Genomic DNA, 23,246 nt, shown 5'->3' on the forward strand with positions numbered 1-23,246 from the left:
AGGACCAAGTAATTCTCATGGAGGAAAGCAATACTCGTTTTGTTCTTTGTGACTCTGGAACTGAGTCTCTAGTGAAAGGTGCCGTCTCAAAGCTGCCTTGGAGTGTTCATTTATTTTCAATTGATAATGTGGAGGGAGCAACACAAGTACAGGAGCTATTGGAGGACGATGGGGATGGTAAGGTTTAGCTAACTTACATTTGCTTTACTTTCTTTTCTATTCTTTATTTCTTCAATTAAAAAAAAAATATTGTTCTTCAGTTTTTGAAGAGTTGTCTTCACGTTTCTCACGTTCACGTTCTTCACGTTTCTAAAAACACCAAAACTAAATTTTATAACGTTAACTTTCCCTGCCAAAAAAGCTTCATTGATTCATTTTTAGTGAATCTTTATGAAATTAAATGAAATCTTTGAATTTTACGTCCCACGGTAATGCCGGTTAGGCTAAAGGAGATGGTGATGATGAGAAATGAACGAAATGGTGAAATGAAAAAAGTGGGAGAAAACGGGAGAACCCCGAGGAAACCCACGCACACGGTGTTTGTCCACCACAAAGTTCACGTGGTGGAGGCTGGGATCCAACCCAGAACCCCAAGCGCCAGAGGTGAACGCTCTGCCACTGAGGATCCATTCTACGATGAACGACGAACGCGTAACAGAAGTTTGCATGTAACTAGGAATTCACATTCAAAGGTGATCTTGAGAAACTGATGTTTAGTTTCAGGCGACTATGCGCAGGGTGTTTGTGAAGTCACTTTATGGTAAGTAAACACTATATTTACAACATGGCTAATCAACTGTTTGATTTTTCTTATGCTTCAAAATAACGTTTAATAACATGATTGTTTCAGATAGTTGTGTTGTAAATATCAACTTGAGAAATTCTTGAAAATGAAATGAAATCTTTCTGTTTAACGTCCCACGATTATGCCCTTTAGGCTAAGGGAGACGTTGATTAAGGCAAATGAATAATGATGGGATAACTGGTGGAATGGGAAGGTGGGAGAAAACGGCAGTAGCCCGAAAAAACCCACGAAAACGATGTTGTCCACAACAAACTTACTTGATCGGGGATCGAATCAGGGACCCTATGCACGAGACGTAAGCGCTCTACCACTGAGCCACCGTTTATCTCTGCGATGAACGACGAACGCATAACAGAAGCTTGCATGTAACTACGAATTCACATTCAAAGGTGATCTTGAGAATATGATGTTTAGTTTCAGGCGATTATGCGTAGGGTGCTCGTGAAGTCACTTAAATTGAAAGCCCGGACGACCTTGCGAATACCAAGTACTGTAACTCCTTCGAATTTTGAATAATAAAATTATGAAAAATGCATTATTCTTAACATTCGAGAGGAAAGCTTTCATGGTCGCTACACCCATAAAATCTATTCCTAGTAAGAATTCAATAAAGAGAAGAGTGATAACATGATTTCGTGACTAAAAGATGTAAGAACAAACATAGGTTCTTTTTTCTTCTGCTTCTTCTCATTCTTTAGTCATTTAATTCGATTTAAATAAAAGATAAATAAAATCAAGCAATTAAAATTCGAGCTTATTTCAAAGGAAGGAGAACAATACTGTCTCATATAAATCATTGAGCCAAAAAAAAAAAAAAAAAAAAGAAAGAATGGCTCAGATTTTCAACTCCGGTGGCGTATGCAAGGGAACTTCCAGGTTTTTAGACCCCATTTGACCAAGGTATTATGGAAAGATAAAATTTTATTGTATGCATACAACAATTACGTTTACCCTCTGGTGTATGAGATTAAGTGTTTGAATTCTGTTGATGAAATTCTGTGTATGCCACTAATCAACAACTAGAAGAATGAAAGACTTTAACTCTGTTTATAATGGTTAAGAGTCCCTATCACTGTGAAATTAAAATACCGCTATTTTTACAGTAATTATGTGATATCATCAAATAGATAAAAGATAATCAAAAATTGGATTAAGACCTCCCTAGACAATATTATTTTGCATGATGTACCATTTTCACGACTCACCTAGTAGATTTCTGTTTGCAGTTATTTAGAAACGCGAAAATAAATGCTGATTTTCTAAATGGCTGGAAATCGAAAGCAGATAAATGAGTCGTGATAATCGTATCTCACGCAAAATAATATTATCTAGAGAGGTCTTGTTCCACTTTTCGATTATCTTTTATCTATTTGAAGATATCGTATAATTACTGTAAAATTAGCGGTACTTTAATTTCGCAGTGATGAGGCCTCTTAAGCCTCCTGAAGAAATAATTCGGTAGTGTCACTGTTTACAAGCTTCCCTACTGAACAGAAAGATACTTTGATTTGATTTTAATAATATTTTTGTTATTATTACTTTCAGCGTGCAATGATGACATTGAGGTGGATGTAATGAATGACATTATTTATTTACCAACAACAAGTGGAAGTACGGGTCTTCCGAAGGCAGCTCAATACACGCATTATCACTTAGTGACGTTTCTTGTCACTTCACAGTACGTATCTAACTTATTTATTTAAATCTGAAATTAAGTAACGATTTTCAATAACGATTGTCAATTTGTTGTCTTTTCGTTATTATTTTACTATTGTTGGGGGGTTGTGATGTGCTGCTAGAATTTTTGGTACGTATACGCTCGACAGCTTTTAAAAATATAGCGTATATCTACCACGTATATACTTGCTTCTTCGTAAATTTAAGGTGAGTAACCTAGACGCTGGACCATAAAATATATTAGGTGGGTATACGCTCTATTACATCCCTGGATCATGCACAAAACCACTTTAATTTATTTATTTATTATATTCAAAGAACTTAAAAAATTCGTTACTGAATTCTCTGTTTGTGTTTGTCTGTGTCTGTTTTTTGCGAATTTTTCAATTTTGAGTCATCCATTCCATCGAGCATCAAAAACTATCTGGAAGAAGTGATTGAATTTTTTTCGTCACTCTTATCGTTCCCTAGATATTAGCCAAAAAAAAAAAGTTTGGATTTCGGGAGATTGAAGGAGCCATATTTCGGGAACCGTAAGTGATAGGGAAATGACATTGATGTTGATCAATACTTAAGAGAATGCTAAATATTTTGGTACCAAATAATAACCGGTGGCCACTGGCCACCGTTCCCCAGATATTGGCCAAAAAATTCGGATTTCGGGAGATTGAAGGAGCTGTATCTCGGGAACCGTAAGTCATAGCGAAATGATATTTTGCGAATTTTTCAATTTCAAGCCCTCCATTTTGAGCATGTGTTTTCGTAAAATAACATATTGTAGAACGTTTTAACAGAACTCTTAAACAAAATATTTGTAACAAATTTAGTAATCAAGGAAATTATAAAAGGGTAAATATATTACAAGAATTGCTTAATTAGTATAATAATAAAGTACATCGAAAATTGGTATAAAGCTTGTAGAAGTTACTAAGAAAAATTAACCCTTTTTAAGTTCGTTCTGGTTTATTTACTGTATGTATTTTTGTATGCTTTATTTGGTGGAAGATCAACACGTTGAAATTTCGGCAGAAGGGCCATAGTAGAATTACGGAAATCATAACTGGCGATATTACATTAGGAGCCCTAAGAAGGAGCACGAACACACAGTTCTATCACTGGTTTTGTGTGTCACGTACCTACCTACCTACTCATACCGTTTCTGTCTTTCATAAAGCAATTCGTGAGCCTGAAGATTCACAAATTGAATTCACTAAGACAAACATTAGTTTTTTGAGATCAGTGAATACGTTCAAATCAAAGTAGCAGGCCTTCCGAAGTACACAGAAGATTCAAAGCACCAAATTAATACGGTTACAATATACAATAAACGAAATCGGGGAAGTATTTCTCGTACTCACTCGTTGTTAGATAAGAAATTCAAAATTAAATCTTGATTCAGGTAGATTGGACAAAACATGGCTCGTTCTGCTTCATAATTTCAGTGTCTGGGATGTATATCTGGACGCTACTTTTACGATCCAGCGTCTAGGTTATCACCCTAAAGAAAGAAGGATATATATTGGGTGGATATATGCTATATTTTCAAAAGCCATTGAATGTATTTCTATATCATTCCACATGAAGAAAAAGAAGAAAAGGATGTACGTTTAACGCCACCGTTTATTTATTCCAGATAAGTCGATAGACAATCGAAACAGATTTTTTTTCCCACCTTTTTGCCATTGCAGAAGGGGAAAATAAGTTGCTAATATTGGTTAAGATACAAATATAAATCTGGACCACAATTCGCTTGCACCTGATGTTAAAAAGGCATTGCTGTCCCTTTCAGCCATTACCAAAAGCCTTTTCAACAATTACCATCTTTAAAATTTACCTTAGAAAGAAGTATTGGTTATTATTTATGTACTAAAAGGTTTGACTTTAGTCTTGTCTTTTTAAAATCAGTTTCCAGAGATAAAAGCTCATTCGTTATAAAGTTAATCTCCATGATTCTCACATTTAGCAGTCGGGAGAAGTTGTGAATCAAACCGATCCTGTTGAAATTCTACGTTTCTTTTTCTTTCTTTCCTTTTTAATGTAAGAACATTTATGCATAAGAACCCAAGACAAGACACATGTTTCAAGTTCCGCCGTTAACATGTTATCGCTCTGATTTTCTTTCTCCACACAAATTGCATTTGCTCTTGCGTTGCATATTAATATCAAGTTATTGTATGTATACAAAAAAAAAAAAAAAAAAAATCTCATGTTTTATGTCCCACGGTTATACTGGTTAGGTTAAAAGAGACGGTTATGATGAGAAATGAATGAAAATGGTGGAATCAAGAAAATGAAAGGAAACGGAAGAACCTCAAGAAAACCCACGTATACGGTGTTTGCCCACCACAAAGTTTACTTGGTGCGAGCTGGGTTATATGAATACAGTAAGTTTTCATTTAATTCCCAATCCTGTCATTGCTTGGAATTCCAATATTATTTCGCCATCCTGTGTACCAAGCAAATGACAACTGTTCATTTAAATTTACTAATATACTAAAATATATATGATTTATCTCACTAATACAGATTAATGTAATGAAATGTTTAAAAATATAAAGAGCTATTACGAAAATTATAATTAATACTTTAGATATATTTACATTTATTCTATATTTCTATGTGTGGGGGTTGAGGAAGAAAGAAGAACTCCAAAAATCACATTTATTAGATCACGTCTTGAGCGTGGTTAAAAGAAAACTGGTTTTGATCTCACACCAGCTTATCTGGAATGAACCATAGTTGCATAAAGCCATCGCAGGTAATACGTAGTTTATTAAACAGACATAAAACAAATTAGTTCATTAAAGATACTTTGGCGAAACTCTAACATTATTTATTAAATAGTATATGCTTTGGTCAGAATTTGTCTTTTCTTATGTATACAGGGTGGCCCAAAAATAGGTATACACCTCTGCGTTGATCAAGTATAACATTCTAGTTCATGGGTTTATTTGCTTCGGCTCTTCCGAGCTTAAGATGTAAGTAAAAACACATTAAGAACAAATAATAAAGAAACTAAGTCTACCTGATGGATAACAATAAGAAATTATATAAAATGCAATGAGCTGATCAGTACAGTACTGTATACCTATTTTTGGGCCACCCTGTATATGCAAAAAATTCCAAAGTAAAATGAGTTGTGTTCATTAAACCACCTGAATTATAGTATTATTATGAGAGCAGATATTGAATAGACGAAAAAAAAAACTTGTAAGAGGTAATAAATATAAAAGATTTACTATTAATATTTGACCAAACGTTTTTGTTTCATGAACATGTAAAGCTAATAACTAAAGATTCCACAAAACCTTTGGGCTTTCTATTAATTTAATACGAGAATTTTAATAATATTGTAATGTACCATGCGCTTGTGTTTACAAACATTCTGTACGTGATCCTGTTTTTAAACAACAACCATATGCAGCTCACGATGGGGTGCTACAAGTAGCAAACGACGGAGACTACAGCGACACCACGAATCACATGACAAGGGAACAGCAGCGCCACCGCTGCCCGGAGCGCTTATATAACGGAGAGGATTCCACGGACAGTCACCAGTTTCGATTGGTCAAATCCCTTTTCACGGCTTGAAGTGGAGCCCAGGAAGTACCTCCCCTAACCCAAATCCTTAGCTTGCAGTGGAGCTAACGGTTTCTTCTCCTCCTGGCTTGCAGTGGAGCCTTGCGGGAGATTTTACCTCTTTTTATGCTTGCAGTAGAGCAGCGAGAGAATTCTAATCACAACCTGCCCTGGCTTGCAGTGGAGCCTTGTCGGAAATCTAATCCCTCGCTGCTTGCAGTGGAGCAGCGACTGTCCTACACCTCCTCACGTAGTTCGCTACTGACGGATCCTTCCCAAGACCGTATGGTCGAAGATACTCTATACTAATCTTATATTAGAGAAGGTTGGTACCTTTACATTATTGTACTATACTTGTAGAGTACTGTTATTGTAGATTTTTATAATAAACCGGTAGTGGAGAAGATTCCGAACCTGTAATTTTACCCTAGCAAGCTCTACCTACTCCTATACAGGGAGAACGTTACAATATTGACGCATATTTTATTAAACAAGTCAAAATTGTATACGCATGCTCAGTATGGAAGTCTGCAGTATGGATGTTCGCTTTTAAAAATTAGAGTGAATATAATAAAGGTTTGTCAAATACTTAAGTCTTAAAAACTAGATACGATTTTACTGCCTATAATTAATTACAAACAATGAGCAATATTTTAAAAATTCGACTTACTGAGAAAGGGACGCGTATTACATGATCGGATACTAATACAAAACTCTGAAAATAATAAATTTTCCATTACCTATACAGTTCAAATCCGTTTATTGAAAGTTTCTAATATTAGAACAAGACAAGAAATGGCGTATGTTAATAGGTATAGTAAATCTATTTTAGGTAAATTGCTAAGACACTACAATAGAAAAACAAATCTAAAAAAGTTAACAAAAATAACGCTACGATAATTTTGCTTTTGCGTATTTAAGTGAACGACAGAATATGAGATAAGTAATCAATATATAAATTACGGACAATATTTTAACATGGTCAGGAATTTTGATAATTAATTTGTTTATTTCTGACCGTGATTCCTGAAAAGATATTCTTATTCATAGCTTTTTACTCTCTTTTAGAGTGTTATTCACGGAGGATAAAAAAAATTATTTGGAGCCAAGAATGAAATAGACACACTTGCTTCTCAAAATTTCTTTATTTTCTTTAAAAATCCTAAGCTTAACATAGATAAGTGTTGGTTAGGCTACAGGGGTAAATGTGGATCTGAAAAGGTAGGAGAACGGATGATGTCACGTCGTCCTCCTGGCGTATCTTTGCCCATTGTAATTTTTTAGGAAGTGGGGGAAGGCATATATATTTTGGAAGTGGAGGAACGGCGTCCTTCCGCGCTCCCCCACACTTTTATCCCCTGGTTAGGCAAGGAATGGTAGACAGTAATTAAAAAAGATACAACATTGGCACCAAAACAAAAACATCCATCAACATGGGCTGACAACTTTCCCTATATGAACAAAATAATGCAAAATTTGAGCCTACCATTCCAGTGCTGCACCACCATTCGACGTAGGACTGCCAGCTAAGAAAAAAGTATTCTTTGCACTGCTCTACCTCGCTGAATCCTTCCTTTTTATTCTTCCCGATGTTTTAATTGTCCCTCCTTTCTCTTCCGTTCTGTTAATCAACCGTGAACAAGGCTCTAGGCAAGAGTCGAAAGCTAGGAAATACATAATATTTTCACGATTACAAGTAAGTGAAATAGATGTGCATTATGATTGATTCGCACCCATAATAACTAACCGAATAATTTTCCTTCATTTCTTTTAATATTATACATTTAAATGTACTAATTTCTGATTTTTACAAAGTACTGTACTGGTTTTAGTTACTAAACTATGCTCCTGGGCACATCATTTAAAACTCAAAATCTTAACTTTGTACCCCTAATTTCCATTCGTACGTAAGTCATCATCTTACACAATATTTCAATTCTCTCTGGAACCCTTATCAAGTGCTGGTATGCCACAAGAAAAAATCTTCACCGAATATTCAGTGACACACTCCTGTCTCATGTATTCACCACTTCTGAGTTCTAATACAAATAGCCATTGCCATAACTTCTTCGAGTACTTCCTTATGTCCAATCAATGTTGATTGATTAAACCTATTGGACGACTTAACCCGCCGTAGCACGCGCCGCGGAGTCACACTCCGCGAATAGAGAAATTTTAGTTTTCTTAGAATTGTTAAAGGAGTTTGTGCTGTAAAATATACGTGGTGAATTGTCAGAAACATTGTAAAGAAAACATTAAATAATTTAATATCGCTTCAAAACAAAATACACATTAAAATAAGATAAATAAATATTGCGGAGTGAGACTCCGCGCGTGTGCCTTGATGTTACAATTGACCACGTGGACTATAGAGGGTTAAAACGAGTTTAATTAATCGATAGCGATTGAACATACGGAAATAGTCTTAGACAGTCTTTCTTTCAGAAAAAAATATTGCGGAGGAACACATTTAATATTCAAGTGGAGGGGCACTCTCAGAGTACCGCCCCGAAAACAGGTCTGAAAGAAACACTGGTCTTAGAAGCCCTAAAATGATCCTATACTAGAGATCAAATTACTTTATTACTGAAATTGATAGCTATTCCATGCAATACAATAACACACGCCTCTAATTATTTTATTTATTTATTTATTTTTTGTAGATTCTTACTTGTGAAAGGAGGAGCACTGATGGCATTTAGTAATTTCCATGTCACTGGCCTTCTGACAGCCATTAATCATCTTCTCGGTGGTGAAGCACTGTTCAATATGCCAAGCTTCAATGAGAAGCGATATCTTGAAGTTATACAAGAACACAAGGTAAAAAGACAAAGAATAATATTACTACTACTAGTAATAATAATGAGATTTTGTTAACTAACTAACTCTATGACATATGGAACCCGAAGGTTTAATGCCACGTTCACAAAAGCTATCCATTGACTTCTGTCTTTACCCAACTGGATCCAGTTTCTACTTTGTATTCCTACTTCTACAAGATCTATCTTAATATTGTCCTCCCATCTGCGCCTAGGTCTTCCTAATGGTCGTTTTCCGATTGGATTTTCAGTTAAGACTTCGAAAGCGTTCCCATTTTCTTCCATTCTGGATACATGACTGCACATCTGAGCCACGTAGACTTGATGACGCTAACAATGTTTGGTAAACGGTATAAATTATGTAGTTCCCCATTATGAAGTTTCCGCCATTTCCCATTCCTCTTGGGTCCGAATATTTGTCTCAGAATCTTGTAATGAGATTTTGTTGCTACTTTATATATATATTGAATTGAATTGAATTGAAAATGCCTTTATTGAATTGAAAATGCGTTTATTCATGAGGCGAGGTTCAGCCGTAGGCTGCTCTAACACCTAACCTCAACAAAAGTACAATCAGGAATGTCACATGGGAATATAGTATTATATATACAAGTATTATATTTTATATAACATGTACTCGTTTATATTTGCGATGTAGTTTATTTCTGTGTGTCTTTTAGAAGAAATTTAAAATTGGTAGTAGATTGTACCATAGTAGTGTTCTTTTTGGTTTTTGGATTTAACATCACGAGTCAAAATTGATTCATTAGGAAAATTTTACTTGTATCTTTATGAATCTCGGACACAATAATTTAAAGTTTAGAAATTGAGAACTAATTTCATGTCGCTTCTTAAATGAATACATGTAAAAATGTTACTTTATACAAACTGCACTACATTACCTCTCTACCAACCTTGTATGGATTAATTACATAATTGATTTATGTTTAAAGCAAAATTGAAACGAGTATAAACAACTTTCAAAGTTTCCATTAGTCACGTGTCCAAGAAAGAAAGGAAAGAAAGAAAGAAAGAAAGAAAGAAAGAAAGAAAGAAAAAAGAAAGGAAAGAAAGGAAAGAAAGAAAGAAAGAAACAAAGGAAAGAAAAAGAAAGAAAGGAAAGAAAAGAAAGAAAGGAAAGAAAAGAAAAGGAAAGAAAGAAAGAAAAGAAGGAAAGAAAAGAAAGAAAGAAAGAAAAGAAAGAAAGAAAGAAAGAAAGAAAGAAAGAAAAGGAAAGAAAGAAAGAAAGAAAAGAAAGGAAAGAAAGAAGGAGAGAAAGAAAGAAAAATGCTAGGATTTACCTAAAAAGAATTGGCATTTCATCTCTGGTTGTAAGTATAAACAGTTTCGACAAAGGCAAAGTTGCTTAATTAGAAAAGAAAACATTGAAACAAGTATGCTTCTATTATATTATAATATAACTTCTGTGGAGTGATTAAACTTTATGTTACTACGTACCAAATATTTCCGTAACAAAATAATAATAACGTAATTAATCGTGTTTTCCGAATTTCTATATATTTTGTCACACGGACCAGAGACATTTTGAAAACAAATTTGTAAATTTACAAATATTTGTGTTTCAAGCTAATTATTATGTCAGTAAAAGTATGCCAATTTCAATGTATGTTGTGTAACGAATCTCTGCCGCGGTTGACCGCAAAAAAAGAATTAGAATCGCTTCAGAGATTCGTGAGCTAAGCTCTAATTCTGAAGTTTTGCCTTTTTAAAAGTAGTGTAATGCTTTCTATATTTTTTAAAATTTTTTTTAATAGGACAAGTAATCAATCGAAACAGTGAAAGTGGTTGTATATATGACTTATTTCGTTTAAAAAAAAATAAATAAATTCGCCATTTAAAGATAGAAATAAGTTTATTCTGTTTCGGAATTTATTGAATAACTGTGGTTTATTTTGTTTCGAACATGTTTAATATTTATTATTTTTATTAAGAGTAAGATAATTGTCTTTTTAAGTTATTTATATGCTTATATATTAGAGTTTGGAAGTTCTTTTTAAACGGAATTAGTTTCATAACCATTTCTTTGACAAGCAGCTTCTTAAAATCGTCTTTTGTACAAGATAATATGCTTAATAGTAAATACAGAAGACTGAAAATTTAAACTAGCACTTGATTCATAAAATAAATATCTTCAGCACCCGTAGCTCGTCTTAACAGAAGTCACATCGGTCTTAAAAATGTTATTCTAAAATTAAAAATTTTATTCTTTCAAACTAAAGGAAGGAAATTTACGTAATGTATTAATTCTCAAGTGTGAAATATTCTATCATAGTTAAGGGCTATTTATTCATGGGTGCTCAAGCTGAAAAGATTTAGAAGTAAATTCTTATATTATAAATCAAAATAAGTAAATACTAGGGCTGTTCAGAAAGTACCAGACGTTTTGGCCTATTGCGGCAGTAGGTGGTGCTAGAGTCGCCATCTTTGTGTCAGAACGTTGCCACACTCCGTACACATCCAGCTGTGGTAGCACGAGAACTGTGACACTTGTATTGTGCTTTCTGTGACGTGTTGCAATGTGCGTTGCATTAGAAAATCCCGCCTTTTGTGAGGTACGTTCTGTGATTAGGTTCTTGTTGGCAAACACCACAAGCCAATGAAATTCATCATACAAGAGCCGGGTAAAAATTAGCGCGAACGTGTTGTTTTTTTCATGACAACGCACGTACACAGTCAAGCATACGCGAGAGTTCTTGCATGGTTTTGGCTGGGAGGTGTTCCGATCACCCAACCATACAGTCCAGATTTGGAGCCAAGTGACTACCACCTCTTCCAGCAATGGAGACCTGGCTCGCTACACAACGCTTTGATACTGACGCCGAACTGCATGCTGGAGTAAGCAAGTGGTTGAAATCGCAGGCGGCAGAGTTCTACCGCCACGGTATTGAAAGACCTGTGCCATGGTATGATAAATGCCTTAATTTGCATGGCGATTATGTGAGAAAATAGCTTAAGATTGTACCTTTCAAATACATATAATACAATTTGCTTTGTTTATTCTGTTACTTTTTATTAATTTAAAAATGCCTGTTACTTTCTGGATATTCCTCGTATATAAATAATAAAAAAAAGCTTTCTTGAACACTCTCTTTTAAAGGCTTTCTTGAACACTCTCTTTTAAAGGCTTTCTTGAACACTCTCTTTTAAAGGATTTCTTGAACACTCTCTTTTAAAGGCTTTCTTGAACACTCTCTTTTACAGGATTTCTTGAACACTCTCTTTTAAAGGCTTTCTTGAACACTCTCTTTTAAAGGTTTTCTTGAACACTCTCTTTTAAAGGCTTTCTTGAACACTCTCTTTTAAAGGCTTTCTTGAACACTCTCTTTTAAAGGTTTTCTTGAACACTCTCTTTTAAAGGCTTTCTTGAACACTCTCTTTTACAGGCTTTCTTGAACACTCTCTTTTAAAGGTTTTCTTGAACACTCTCTTTTAAAGGCTTTCTTGAACACTCTCTTTTAAAGGTTTTCTTGAACACTCTCTTTTAAAGGTTTTTTGAACACTCTCTTTTAAAGGCTTTCTTGAACACTCTCTTTTACAGGATTTCTTGAACACTCTCTTTTAAAGGCTTTCTTGAACACTCTCTTTTAAAGGTTTTCTTGAACACTCTCTTTTAAAGGCTTTCTTGAACACTCTCTTTTACAGGATTTCTTGAACACTCTCTTTTAAAGGCTTTCTTGAACACTCTCTTTTACAGGATTTCTTGAACACTCTCTTTTAAAGGCTTTCTTGAACACTCTCTTTTACAGGATTTCTTGAACACTCTCTTTTAAAGGCTTTCTTGAACACTCTCTTTTAAAGGTTTTCTTGAACACTCTCTTTTAAAGGCTTTCTTGAACACTCTCTTTTACAGGATTTCTTGAACACTTTCTTTTAAAGGCTTTCTTGAACACTCTCTTTTACAGGATTTCTTGAACACTCTCTTTTAAAGGCTTTCTTGAACACTCTCTTTTAAAGGTTTTCTTGAACACTCTCTTTTAAAGGCTTTCTTGAACACTCTCTTTTACAGGATTTCTTGAACACTCTCTTTTAAAGGCTTTCTTGAACACTCTCTTTTAAAGGTTTTCTTGAACACTCTCTTTTAAAGGCTTTCTTGAACACTCTCTTTTACAGGATTTCTTGAACACTCTCTTTTAAAGGTTTTCTTGAACACTCTCTTTTACAGGATTTCTTGAACACTTTCTTTTAAAGGCTTTCTTGAACACTCTCTTTTACAGGATTTCTTGAACACTCTCTTTTAAAGGCTTTCTTGAACACTCTCTTTTAAAGGCTTTCTTGAACACTCTCTTTTAAACGTTTTCTGCCCAGTAGAGTGGTTGGTGTTTTAATTCTTGTCTAAAGTACAAGGTCTGTCAAAGAGATATGAATAATCGGAACTTTTGAACATGACCGGATTGAGAGAATTAGAAATAGTAAGTGTACTCATTGACATCTAAAAGTTTAAGTATAATTAAACACTAAATTAAGAGCCCCATAAGTGGGTTCCGAATCGAATAGTAGTAATGCAAAGGCAAATTTATCCTATTTCTACTTAAATTCTCTTTTTTTTTCCTAAGATGGAATACTTTTTTGTTAAAATTATTGTCCTCTTTATCATATTTGAAAGATTTCTTACGTAATAAGTTTAAACATGTAAAATTTATGCATAACACTTTCTACGATATCAATTTCTGGGTAAAGTTTACAATACACGCTCCAGCTGCGCATCGAAAGTATGACCGCCTTATATTGTAATATCCCATGTGAAGTTGTTTAAAAACAAATACATGCATCAAGTGTTTATAAACAACACCACGTGCTTCATCACGAGGAACTTCCACCAGGAGGACTTGGAATCACCTGCAGACGACGTTTAGTCCCTCCCACGGAGCAGAAGACAAAATCGAAGCAGAAGCGCCACCGCCACCCAAGGGACGCTATAAATTGGGCAGAAGAATCCAGCTCAGTACCAGTTTTCTGGTGACCCTCCTACTGTCTGCTTCGGGACTTTAGGAGTAACCTATCCCAGGGCCTCTAGTCTGCTACGGGACTACGCCTATCCTTTCTCCTGGCTTTGCCTGCTTCGGGGCTCTGTCTGGGAATCCAAACCTCAGCCACTTTGCCTGCTTCGGGGCTCTGTTGGCCATCTAACCTACCCACTGCTTGCTTCGGAGCTTTGGGAACCTAATTCCACTCCACTTTGCCTGCTTCGGGGCTCTGTTGGAGATCCTGTCTGCGACCTTACGGTCAAAGACTACCTTTCACTTACCCTTTTAAAGTAGAGAACAAATTGTATAGTGTTTTGTACAAATACTCTTATAGTGGATTTTTATAATAAAAACTGGTAGTGGGAGTCGATTCCGGACACTCTTTTTATTAACTGCTCTACCTCTTCCTTGTATGAGACGAAATTACACAAAGTTTTACAATATAAAAAAGGTATATTAAAGTGGGGTAGATTACAGTAGAGCAAGATAGGATTAAGTAGGGTAGGGGCAGGGACGGGTTAGCTTAAGGTTATGGAAGTTTTAACCCATTTTCATAAAATTAGTAGAGTGTAATTTCTCATTCCTGAGTGAGTATACCAGCTGGAGCGGGCATTATAAAGTTAACCTCAGTTTGTTACTTCAAAATAATAATATTGATTTAATACCATTAGTCACGCTGTGAAATGGACACGAGAAAAGGAATATACTTAATTATATCTTAATCTCTAGTAATTATGCAATTATATACAAAAAATAATCTCTTAATTACTTACATTGTGTTTTTCTCTTTGTCTCAGCCAAAATATCTAGGTGCTTTCCCATTTATCTTTGTATGGCTTTGTAAATCACCTGAGACGAAGAAATATGACCTCAGCAGCGTTACAACAATATTCACTGTTGGTGCACCTCTTAATAGTGATTACCAAAAAGAATTGTTTTTGAAGTTTCCTCACATCAAGGCTATTCAACAGGTAAACTATCAATATTAATTCACAAATTCTGTACGTTACTATGTATTCAGTGAGGCTTATATGCTGTAGAGCAATTATTCGAGTCCCAAGTAACCGAGGTAGTCTTAGAAAAAGAAATGCCGGAGCGAATAGTTGCGCTTGAAATGGTGCGCGTTCTAGTGTATGGGCGTGAGCCGAGGCGACGCGGGAATTGGTATAAACTGACAAGTATAATAAAAGAAGTTCAAAAGAAATCGAGAGGATTCGAACGTCCGACCCCGGTACCACTAGAATAAAGTTCTAACACGTACGACTATTGATTCATACTTGCTGTTAGTCTTCGGAAAACTTAAGTCATAGTCCTTCTCTAGTTTGTCCGCCCTTATAAACTTTTACGCTTCCTCACGTGGTAAGGAAACAGCTCTGCAACTATGTGTAATGCTATCAATAATCAACTTTGACATTTCAAGACTATTTTGTGACGCAATTTTAAAAAGAATACTGTACTGTGAAATTTATACTTTTTTAAAAAATGTTCTCTGTTTTATTTTATGTTTTTACCTTTTAACTTATATCAGAACGATCGAACATGCTGTACAGCAATTAATTAGATGTTATACTGTACCTTATCTCACACCTTTACTACTGTACATAAAGCATTTTGCACCAAGTCTGTATAATCCGAGGTTATTTAGGTGAACATTATCTCGGATAATCGTGGCTCTGTGTGTATATATATCATATAAATGGAATAGTAGTGAAAAATGCATATTTCACCAATCAGTGAAGTTTCGAGCAACGGTGTGCCATCAAGTTCTGTTTCAAACTCGGGTACAACGCGACACAGACTTTGTGTTAAAAAAATAAAAATCTCCGGTGATGATGCTTTGTCCCGAACCCAAGTTTTCCATGGCATTTCTCGAAGGGCGGGAATCAATGGAAGGCCAGCAACGTCCAGAAATAAAGCAAATGTGGAACAAATTCAAAACCTAGTGCGAACCGACCATTGGTAAATTATCAGAGTAACAGCAGATGGACTGAATTTGAACTACATCGTCCATAAGAGTCATCCTTAACGAACTGTGGATGAGAAAACTGTGCGAAACTGGTACAAACAAATTTCACTCCTGAACAAAACCACAACAGGAAAGACGTGTGACGTGATCTTTTAGAGAGATTGAAAATGATCCACATTTCGAAAAATGCCATTACAATTGACAACACTGATATTTCAGTACAATCCCAATTCCAAACGATAAACTAAAGAGTGACCCATTCCCAGATTATCACAGCCGAAAAAAGTGCGAATAACTCAGTCACGAATAAAAAATTATCCTAATTTGTTTTTTAGTAGTAGACGCATTTTCCAATAAAAAAAGAAATTGTGCCTCAAGGGTAAACATGTAAGACACATTTTTCTGTGAAGTTCTTGAACGGCTGCGAAAATGGGTCGCTCGAGTGCGGCGAGATATCTTAAATACATGGCTGCTTCATCTCGACAATGTTCCTTGTGACAGCAGTTTTGGTTGTAGAATTTTTGCCACGAAAAGAAACATTTTTATCGTTCCTCAGCCTCTGTATTTGCCTGACTTAAGTCTCTGTGACTTCTTTGTTTCTTTAATTGCGAAAACTCCTCTCAGATCATTCCTATGAGATGACGGAAAACAACCATCTGAAGGCGATCCCACTTTCTCAGTTTCACATATGAACACTAGAAACAATGTCTCCATCGATCCATCGATGTGTGGTTTCCCAAAAAGACTATGTTCACGGCGACAAAGTACAGTGTAGACATATTATGAACAGAAAGTGAGTTTCGAAAACGACTCATTACGTTATTTACAGACCTCGTATTCTCTTATGTTTGCACTTTTTTTTTTCTACCCTAATATTATTACACAAATAGAAACTAGTTTTAATTTGTTATTCAATATTAATAGAAATTCATTTTTATTTCAGGGTTTTGGTATGACAGAATGTCTATTGGTGTCATCTTTTAGAATACCAATGCTTCTATATGGACCAAATGCTGGTAAGCATAATATATTTATTAATTAATTATTATCAAGTAACAATGAAAAAGAAAAAAAAAAAGAAAATATCATTCAGAGTATCTAACTAAATGTACTAAGAAAAGACATACTATAATTGCATTTAGTACTTGTTGATTCTTGTTGTAAATTGATACTTATCACAGTAATATTTGAGTCATTACATGCGAGGAAATTTATAGATTATTTTAGCTATAACTTTAAATACAAAATATAGGTTTGTTCAAATAAATAATAATTAAATTTACTTCTAGTATATTAAGAAAATTAAGTGCTTTTGGTAAACTACTGCTTCAAAAACATTGCTAATTTTAACGAACTATACTAAAAATTCGCAAAGGTATGAAAACGTTAATTAGACGGGTTTTTTTAATTTTTTTTAACAGTTTCTTAACTTTACGAAAGCCCCTGTCATCTTCCTGAAGAAATGCAGTAAATGCAGTAATGGAAGTAGTGTGCAATTCTATAGTCAACTTACTTTATTTCAATTTCAACATGTCCAACAACAGAGTTCACCGTTTCTTTCTGAAACGAAATGTATCTCGTAGTTTAGCAACTGTAATAACATCTGCTTCAGGTGTAACACGTTTCAAAAACTCAAGTAGATCATTCATCTTACTTGCCTGAAGCTTAGATCACTCACTTTACTTGCGTAAGTTATAGATTTTATGAATTTTCCAGCACAAAAGTCCTTGGGTGTAAAATCTGAGGAACGGGGAATTTATAATTGTAGTGACGGTCTGCCTACTCGTCTTTCTGAATGAACACATAATATAGTACAGTTCAGTTACGTTAAAAGGTAACACTATCCAATATTCCAGCTTCGCAAAGTTCTCTACAGAACTTGGATATGATATGCACGTTTCATTAAAACGTAACATAAAACTTTCCATATTGTTTGCAAAGGATATCTAAAGTGCCAAGTTGACTTTAGGGCTTCTGTCTCTGGCACCTTGCACCTGCTGTACCAGGTTTGTTGCTGCTCGCAACGTTTCTCGTCGTTCACTTTACCCGTGCTTCTGAATTTATTCACGTAGTGACAAAATATATTCTCTTGTTATACAGGGTGTCTACTAAAATTTTAAAATTAAATTTCGTGACCCTTTCTTTCCCAAACCATAAAATTTGGCAACATTTTCAAGAGTGAATTTGGGTGCGAATTGGACTGAATTTTCATGCATGCGATGGAAGCGTGCTTTGCTTGCGATTTGGTAGCATCTAAAGCCGACCATAGACATTTTTATGGTAAGTTTTGACTTTTTTATAGAACAAAATTTTCCAGTGTATACTCATATTTGTACAGATTTAAAAAAATCGTGACCCAAAAGCTAAATTTCGTGACGTTTTCTTGACTTTCATGACCGTTTTCTGATTTCGTGACTTTTTCATGACTTTCGTGACCGATAGACACCCTGTTATAGGTGATTTCTATAGTTTACAGTAAATCCCGGTCTGACAATGTCTCACGATAATTCACGTAGCCGCACACACGCCTGTTCATGCGTAGTAAACATCATTTGCCGTATTAACTAATAATGGAAAGGAAAGAACAAAATGTCAGCATTTACCATAAAATAGATGCTGACTTCAGGCAAACATAGTATTTATTTATTGTAAGATTTACTATAAGTCACTGAACATTTAATTCTAGTTAACATCAGAAACGTTTCCTCTAATGTTAGCCTAATATGTTTAGAGTAACATCCTTAGATACAATAATTAGATTAGAAATACTGATTTTACTTTTTTTTTTTAATTTGTAACAGATATCCCTCGAACCTGTTCGGGAATGCTAGTGCCCAACGTAAAGGCTAAGGTAAGTGAAATATTCTAAAAAAAATTAATATTGCGTACTTATAAATGTCTTGTTATTTGTTTCTTTTATCTAATTTTCGGACAACCACTGCATCCATCTACGGTGAAGTATGTTTTTCTTCTTTCTTTTACAGAAAGGGGGACAGGAATACAGTTACGTTAGTTTTGAGAACTAAAATCTATTACATAAACACCCACTAAATAAGCATAAATATATGTGTTTGAAAACAACTTATCATAGCCCAGGGACGTACGCAGGAGTAAGGTCCTGGAGATCCGGATTAATTCCTCTGAAATTCCGACTTATTATAAATTAAGTCTGATTTGACAAATTTTAATATAATTTATTTTTATGCTGAATATGGACATCCCCAAGAGTTTGAACATCTCCTCGAATAAATTCCTGCGTACATACCTGGTCATGGATTTCTTTTCTAAAATAAAAGAGTAAAAATTGGATCATACTATGGGTTTTCAATCATCGATAGTCCATTACCATTTCCTTCGCCGCGCTAAAGCGTTCTTGGCGGTGGCCAGCAATTTGGCAATTGAAACCTGATCGCAGAGGTTCAGATTGTGGAACTTGTTTCGGGCTGTGTAGTCGTAATGGGCTGTTTCAGGCACTGATCGGTTCCGTAGACACTTTTGCCACATTTGTTCTATGATCCTTGGTGATAATTCTCTTCAATGCTCAGCACTGATTGGTTCCGTAGACACTTGCTGCATTTGCTCTATGGTTCTTTGGTGATAATCCTGTCACTATTAATTTTTGCCAATGTTGTTTTAGAAATGAGTACCGTAGGCCGTCATTAGCTCGACACGCATCCTCATGATACACCTAACATATTGGACATTTTACGCACAATTGCGTCAACTAACAGCCCATCCACAATGTGAACCCTTAAAGTCAAAAGGGCCTTCTACTTTGCATCGTTAGTATCTGCTCACTTCAACTCACATCTCTGTTCTAGTCCGTCTGACGTTCTACAGACGATCGCCAAACATATCACTGACGACAACTCAGTGCTGCACATGCATCCTCAGTGTTGTCAACATCTTATGGGGCGTTTACACTTAGTCGATTTAGTCGCACGACTAAATCGACTCGCCGCATTTGCCACTAAATCGAAGCAACTAGGCCGAATCAGATTGATGGATGTGTTCAATTATTTCAACCACAGAAAATAAAACGTCTTTTAATTCAGTTGCCAGTCGATTAGTCGCCTTCGATCAACAAGCGATTAAGTTGAAGTCCCGTTTACACGGTCGATTAAGTTGAAAGTGACGTCAATTCAACTGAATCGAACGCCAATCGACTAAGTGTAAACGACCCATTATATGCTACGAATTACAGATTTCTTCATTATTTGCTAACAATATATATTCTCAGCAGGAAAGGGAAGTGAATTACTTAGTTGACTGATTACTTTACAAGTACTTTCCTGGTTATAGCTTTTTTTCTTTCTGCTTCTTTAAGTCCCTATCTGATGAATCATATAGCGAAAGTTCTTACATATTCACCTTTTTGATAATGTTATAATGATGATGATATGTGGTAAATGTTTTCAATATTTTCTGGTAATTCTCTCTCTCTCTCTCTCTCTCTCTCTCTATATATATATATATATATATATATATATATATATATATATATATATATATATATATATATATATATATATGGAATTGTTTAATTTTCCCATTGTATTACATATGATCGAAATGATACGTAGATATGACTTGCAGCAAGAAACGAAGACTAATGGTTATAGAAGACAAAGTATTGAAAAAAGTAATTGGAGCAAAAATAAATGAGGATGAATGAATGGAGAATACAGCGCACGTAGAACTCCAGAATATGTGTTTTCCAGAAAATATGTTGCGGATAATTACATTCAAACATCGAAGTTAAGCGGGACCAATGGCGTATCGAAGGAGGAAGTTGTAGAGGTTGTAACCCTCCCATTGGATTGTTCATACATTATCGAAATGGGAAAAGATTTCAGTTTTCTTAACCCTTGAAACTACAACAATTTCTGTATGAAAGAAAGTTAATCTACATGTATGGCAATATATCACTTTCAAATGTTCAGAAGGTGTAAATGAGTGCCGCGTAGATGCTTATCTAGGAAAAGCAAGGAGACGGAGGAATTTTTAAACTTAAAATTCAATGTAGTTGTATGTCATTTTTCGCAATTTAACTGTTCATCTAATCATCCAAAGCTAACCGAAGCTGGAAGAGAAAAAATTAAAACTTTTAAGTTTTACGTCCCACGGTTATGCCGGTTAGGCTAAAGGAAACGGTGATGATGAGAGATAAATGAAAAATGGTGGAATGAAAAAAGTGGGAGGAAACGGGAGAACCCCGAGAAAACCCACGAGCACGGTGTTTGTCCACCACAAAGTCCACACGGCGCGAGTTGGGGTCGAACCTGGGACCCCAAGCACAAGAGGTGAACGCTCTACCACTGAGACACCGTGCCCCCCTAAGCTGGAAGAAAATGTATAAATGATTGCTTGAAGCAACACACCATGATTGAATCGGAGGAGAGAACCGGATAAAACCCCAGATTGTAATACATATATTTCTGAAGTTCCCCAGGGGGAGGTATTGTGTCGGTACTGCGCCATAAGGTCTTTTAAATTCGTAAGGGGTACAAAATAAGTACATATGTTTTATTATTTGTAAAGTTAATAGGGGAGAGAACTTCCAGCAAACTGATGCATTTTAGAGAAATGGAAAATAGTGAGAAGATGGATTACAGGGATCTTGTATTTGGAATCCGAACATGAAGGGGGCGGGGAGATAGAGAGAAGAAAGTGTGAGTAAAAGAAGTGAACATATATTCTAAGAAACACAATATGAACATAATAATATAGTTGCTTCATATACCCCTTCCCATCGAATATTTCCCGCTACGCTTATGGACAGTAGCTTATATGGAGATATGTGAGTGATACATAAGTTTTGGTTGAGAAGTTTCTGAAGCACTGCTTATTAGTATCAAGTAAAATAGTTTCTGTGTAAAACCCATATGGTCATTGTCAACAACCAAGTAGCCGAAGAGTTTTTTGAAGAATAAGTTCCAAGGAATATGTGAAGAACTTCGTGAACATTGCCAAAGAAAACGAGCTTTAAAGTCAATTAGTCAAGTCAAAATGATGAACCCAATTTCAGAAGTTTGTTCTGTGAAATCTATTAAACACATGTTATTGTCAGCCATGTGCTAAGGAAGGTAAACTGTTAAAGTTCTCTTCAAAGATATCATAAGGGTTCTAAGTGAGTATCTCGCGTAACTTGGCACACATTAAGGCGGTAGTCTATTTCCTGCTAAACCTTTTGTAGCATGTTCTACAGTCAAAGCTGTTTTCCTTAACTGCTCGCTGCTGCCTCCTAGCGGTAGATAGTGGAAACTAAACTTTGAAACTTAACCTTTCGAAGCGCACGTCTCACAGTAACGTATGTTTTTTTTTTTTTTCTAATAGATTCCATAGAATACATTTCTGAAATCAGGTCCATCATTTTGATTTACCCTGTATTATTGTTAAGTTTGGTTTGACTTTTTAATGTCCGTTTCAGCACTGAAGCTATAAGAGACATGCAACCAAATTGGCTTACATCGGAATCAAATTTGGGTATTCTGTGCCAAAGGCGTGAATGCCAACTATATAGCCAGAAGAGAGTTTTGAGGAAAATATTTTTATCAATACGCATCCTTTTCGTATACAATACTCTCATATGTTTTAAAACTATTACAACGAAAACGGAACAATTTTCCTTATTAGCTGTAAGATTGCTTAAAATAGAATTTTGAACTGAATATACATATGCGAGGGGCACTCTAGAAGTTTCCGGAATGTTGTTGTAGCTCACCAAAATATAAGGACACGGTTACTTAATTATCTTCAAAGTAGGCACCCTTTTGGAACATATACACGTGCTCCATTACTCCTACTATTACTGGAAACGCCGACGAAAGCCCTCTTTTGGTAGGAGCACGAGTTTTTCGCACTAAGAATTTGAAATTTTCGCGTTTCGTTTTTCATATTTCGCGTTTTGTCGCATTTTCCAAATAATAAAGTTTCGCATTTTGTAGCTCTTGTGGAAACGAATTCACTGGTATTTTTTTTTTACAATTGTTTCTTTTATTCATAGATCAGTATAAAAAATAAATCATTAATTTGCCTAAAAACAAAATACACTGAATATTTCACTTGACAATGTCAATTTCATTTATGAAAAATTATATATATATATTTTTTTTTTCAAATCAAACTGAGGAAAATCAGTAACTAAACTTACTATGAGCAGGAAAGTTTTGCTGTCTTCTGAAAACACATACGCACAAGTTACATTTAAGCATTAAACATAAGCATGTTACATGTTACCACATTTTACTCCTTCATTGTTGTACATTGTCACTTATCCGTCCATATTTGAAGAAAAAAAAAAAAAAAACCTCTCAATTGGCATTGCTTGTTGGAAGCCACACATATGTAATTGCATTTACAACAAACCTCAAGCAATCATCACTTTGGAACTCTCCATCCAAATGCGATGGTGA

The 23,246-nt window shown here is 35.2% G+C and overlaps 1 protein-coding gene across 1 annotated transcript in view; it reads left to right on the forward strand.

Moving 5' to 3' along the window:
• The window catches only part of LOC145675894 (uncharacterized), a 54,394-nt gene that overhangs the window by 17,580 nt on the left and 13,568 nt on the right, over nucleotides 1-23,246 (forward strand). Inside the window, exons 4-9 of the mRNA XM_081746688.1 lie at nucleotides 1-177; nucleotides 2,351-2,483; nucleotides 8,725-8,881; nucleotides 14,663-14,836; nucleotides 16,775-16,847; nucleotides 18,633-18,682. Of these exons, the coding sequence (XP_081602814.1) occupies nucleotides 1-177; nucleotides 2,351-2,483; nucleotides 8,725-8,881; nucleotides 14,663-14,836; nucleotides 16,775-16,847; nucleotides 18,633-18,682 (764 nt within the window). The remainder of the gene's footprint in view (nucleotides 178-2,350; nucleotides 2,484-8,724; nucleotides 8,882-14,662; nucleotides 14,837-16,774; nucleotides 16,848-18,632; nucleotides 18,683-23,246) is intronic.

This window comes from Thermobia domestica, chromosome 18, assembly GCF_964235325.1.
Source record: "Thermobia domestica chromosome 18, izTheDome1.hap1.1, whole genome shotgun sequence".
Lineage (NCBI taxonomy): Eukaryota > Metazoa > Arthropoda > Insecta > Zygentoma > Lepismatidae > Thermobia > Thermobia domestica.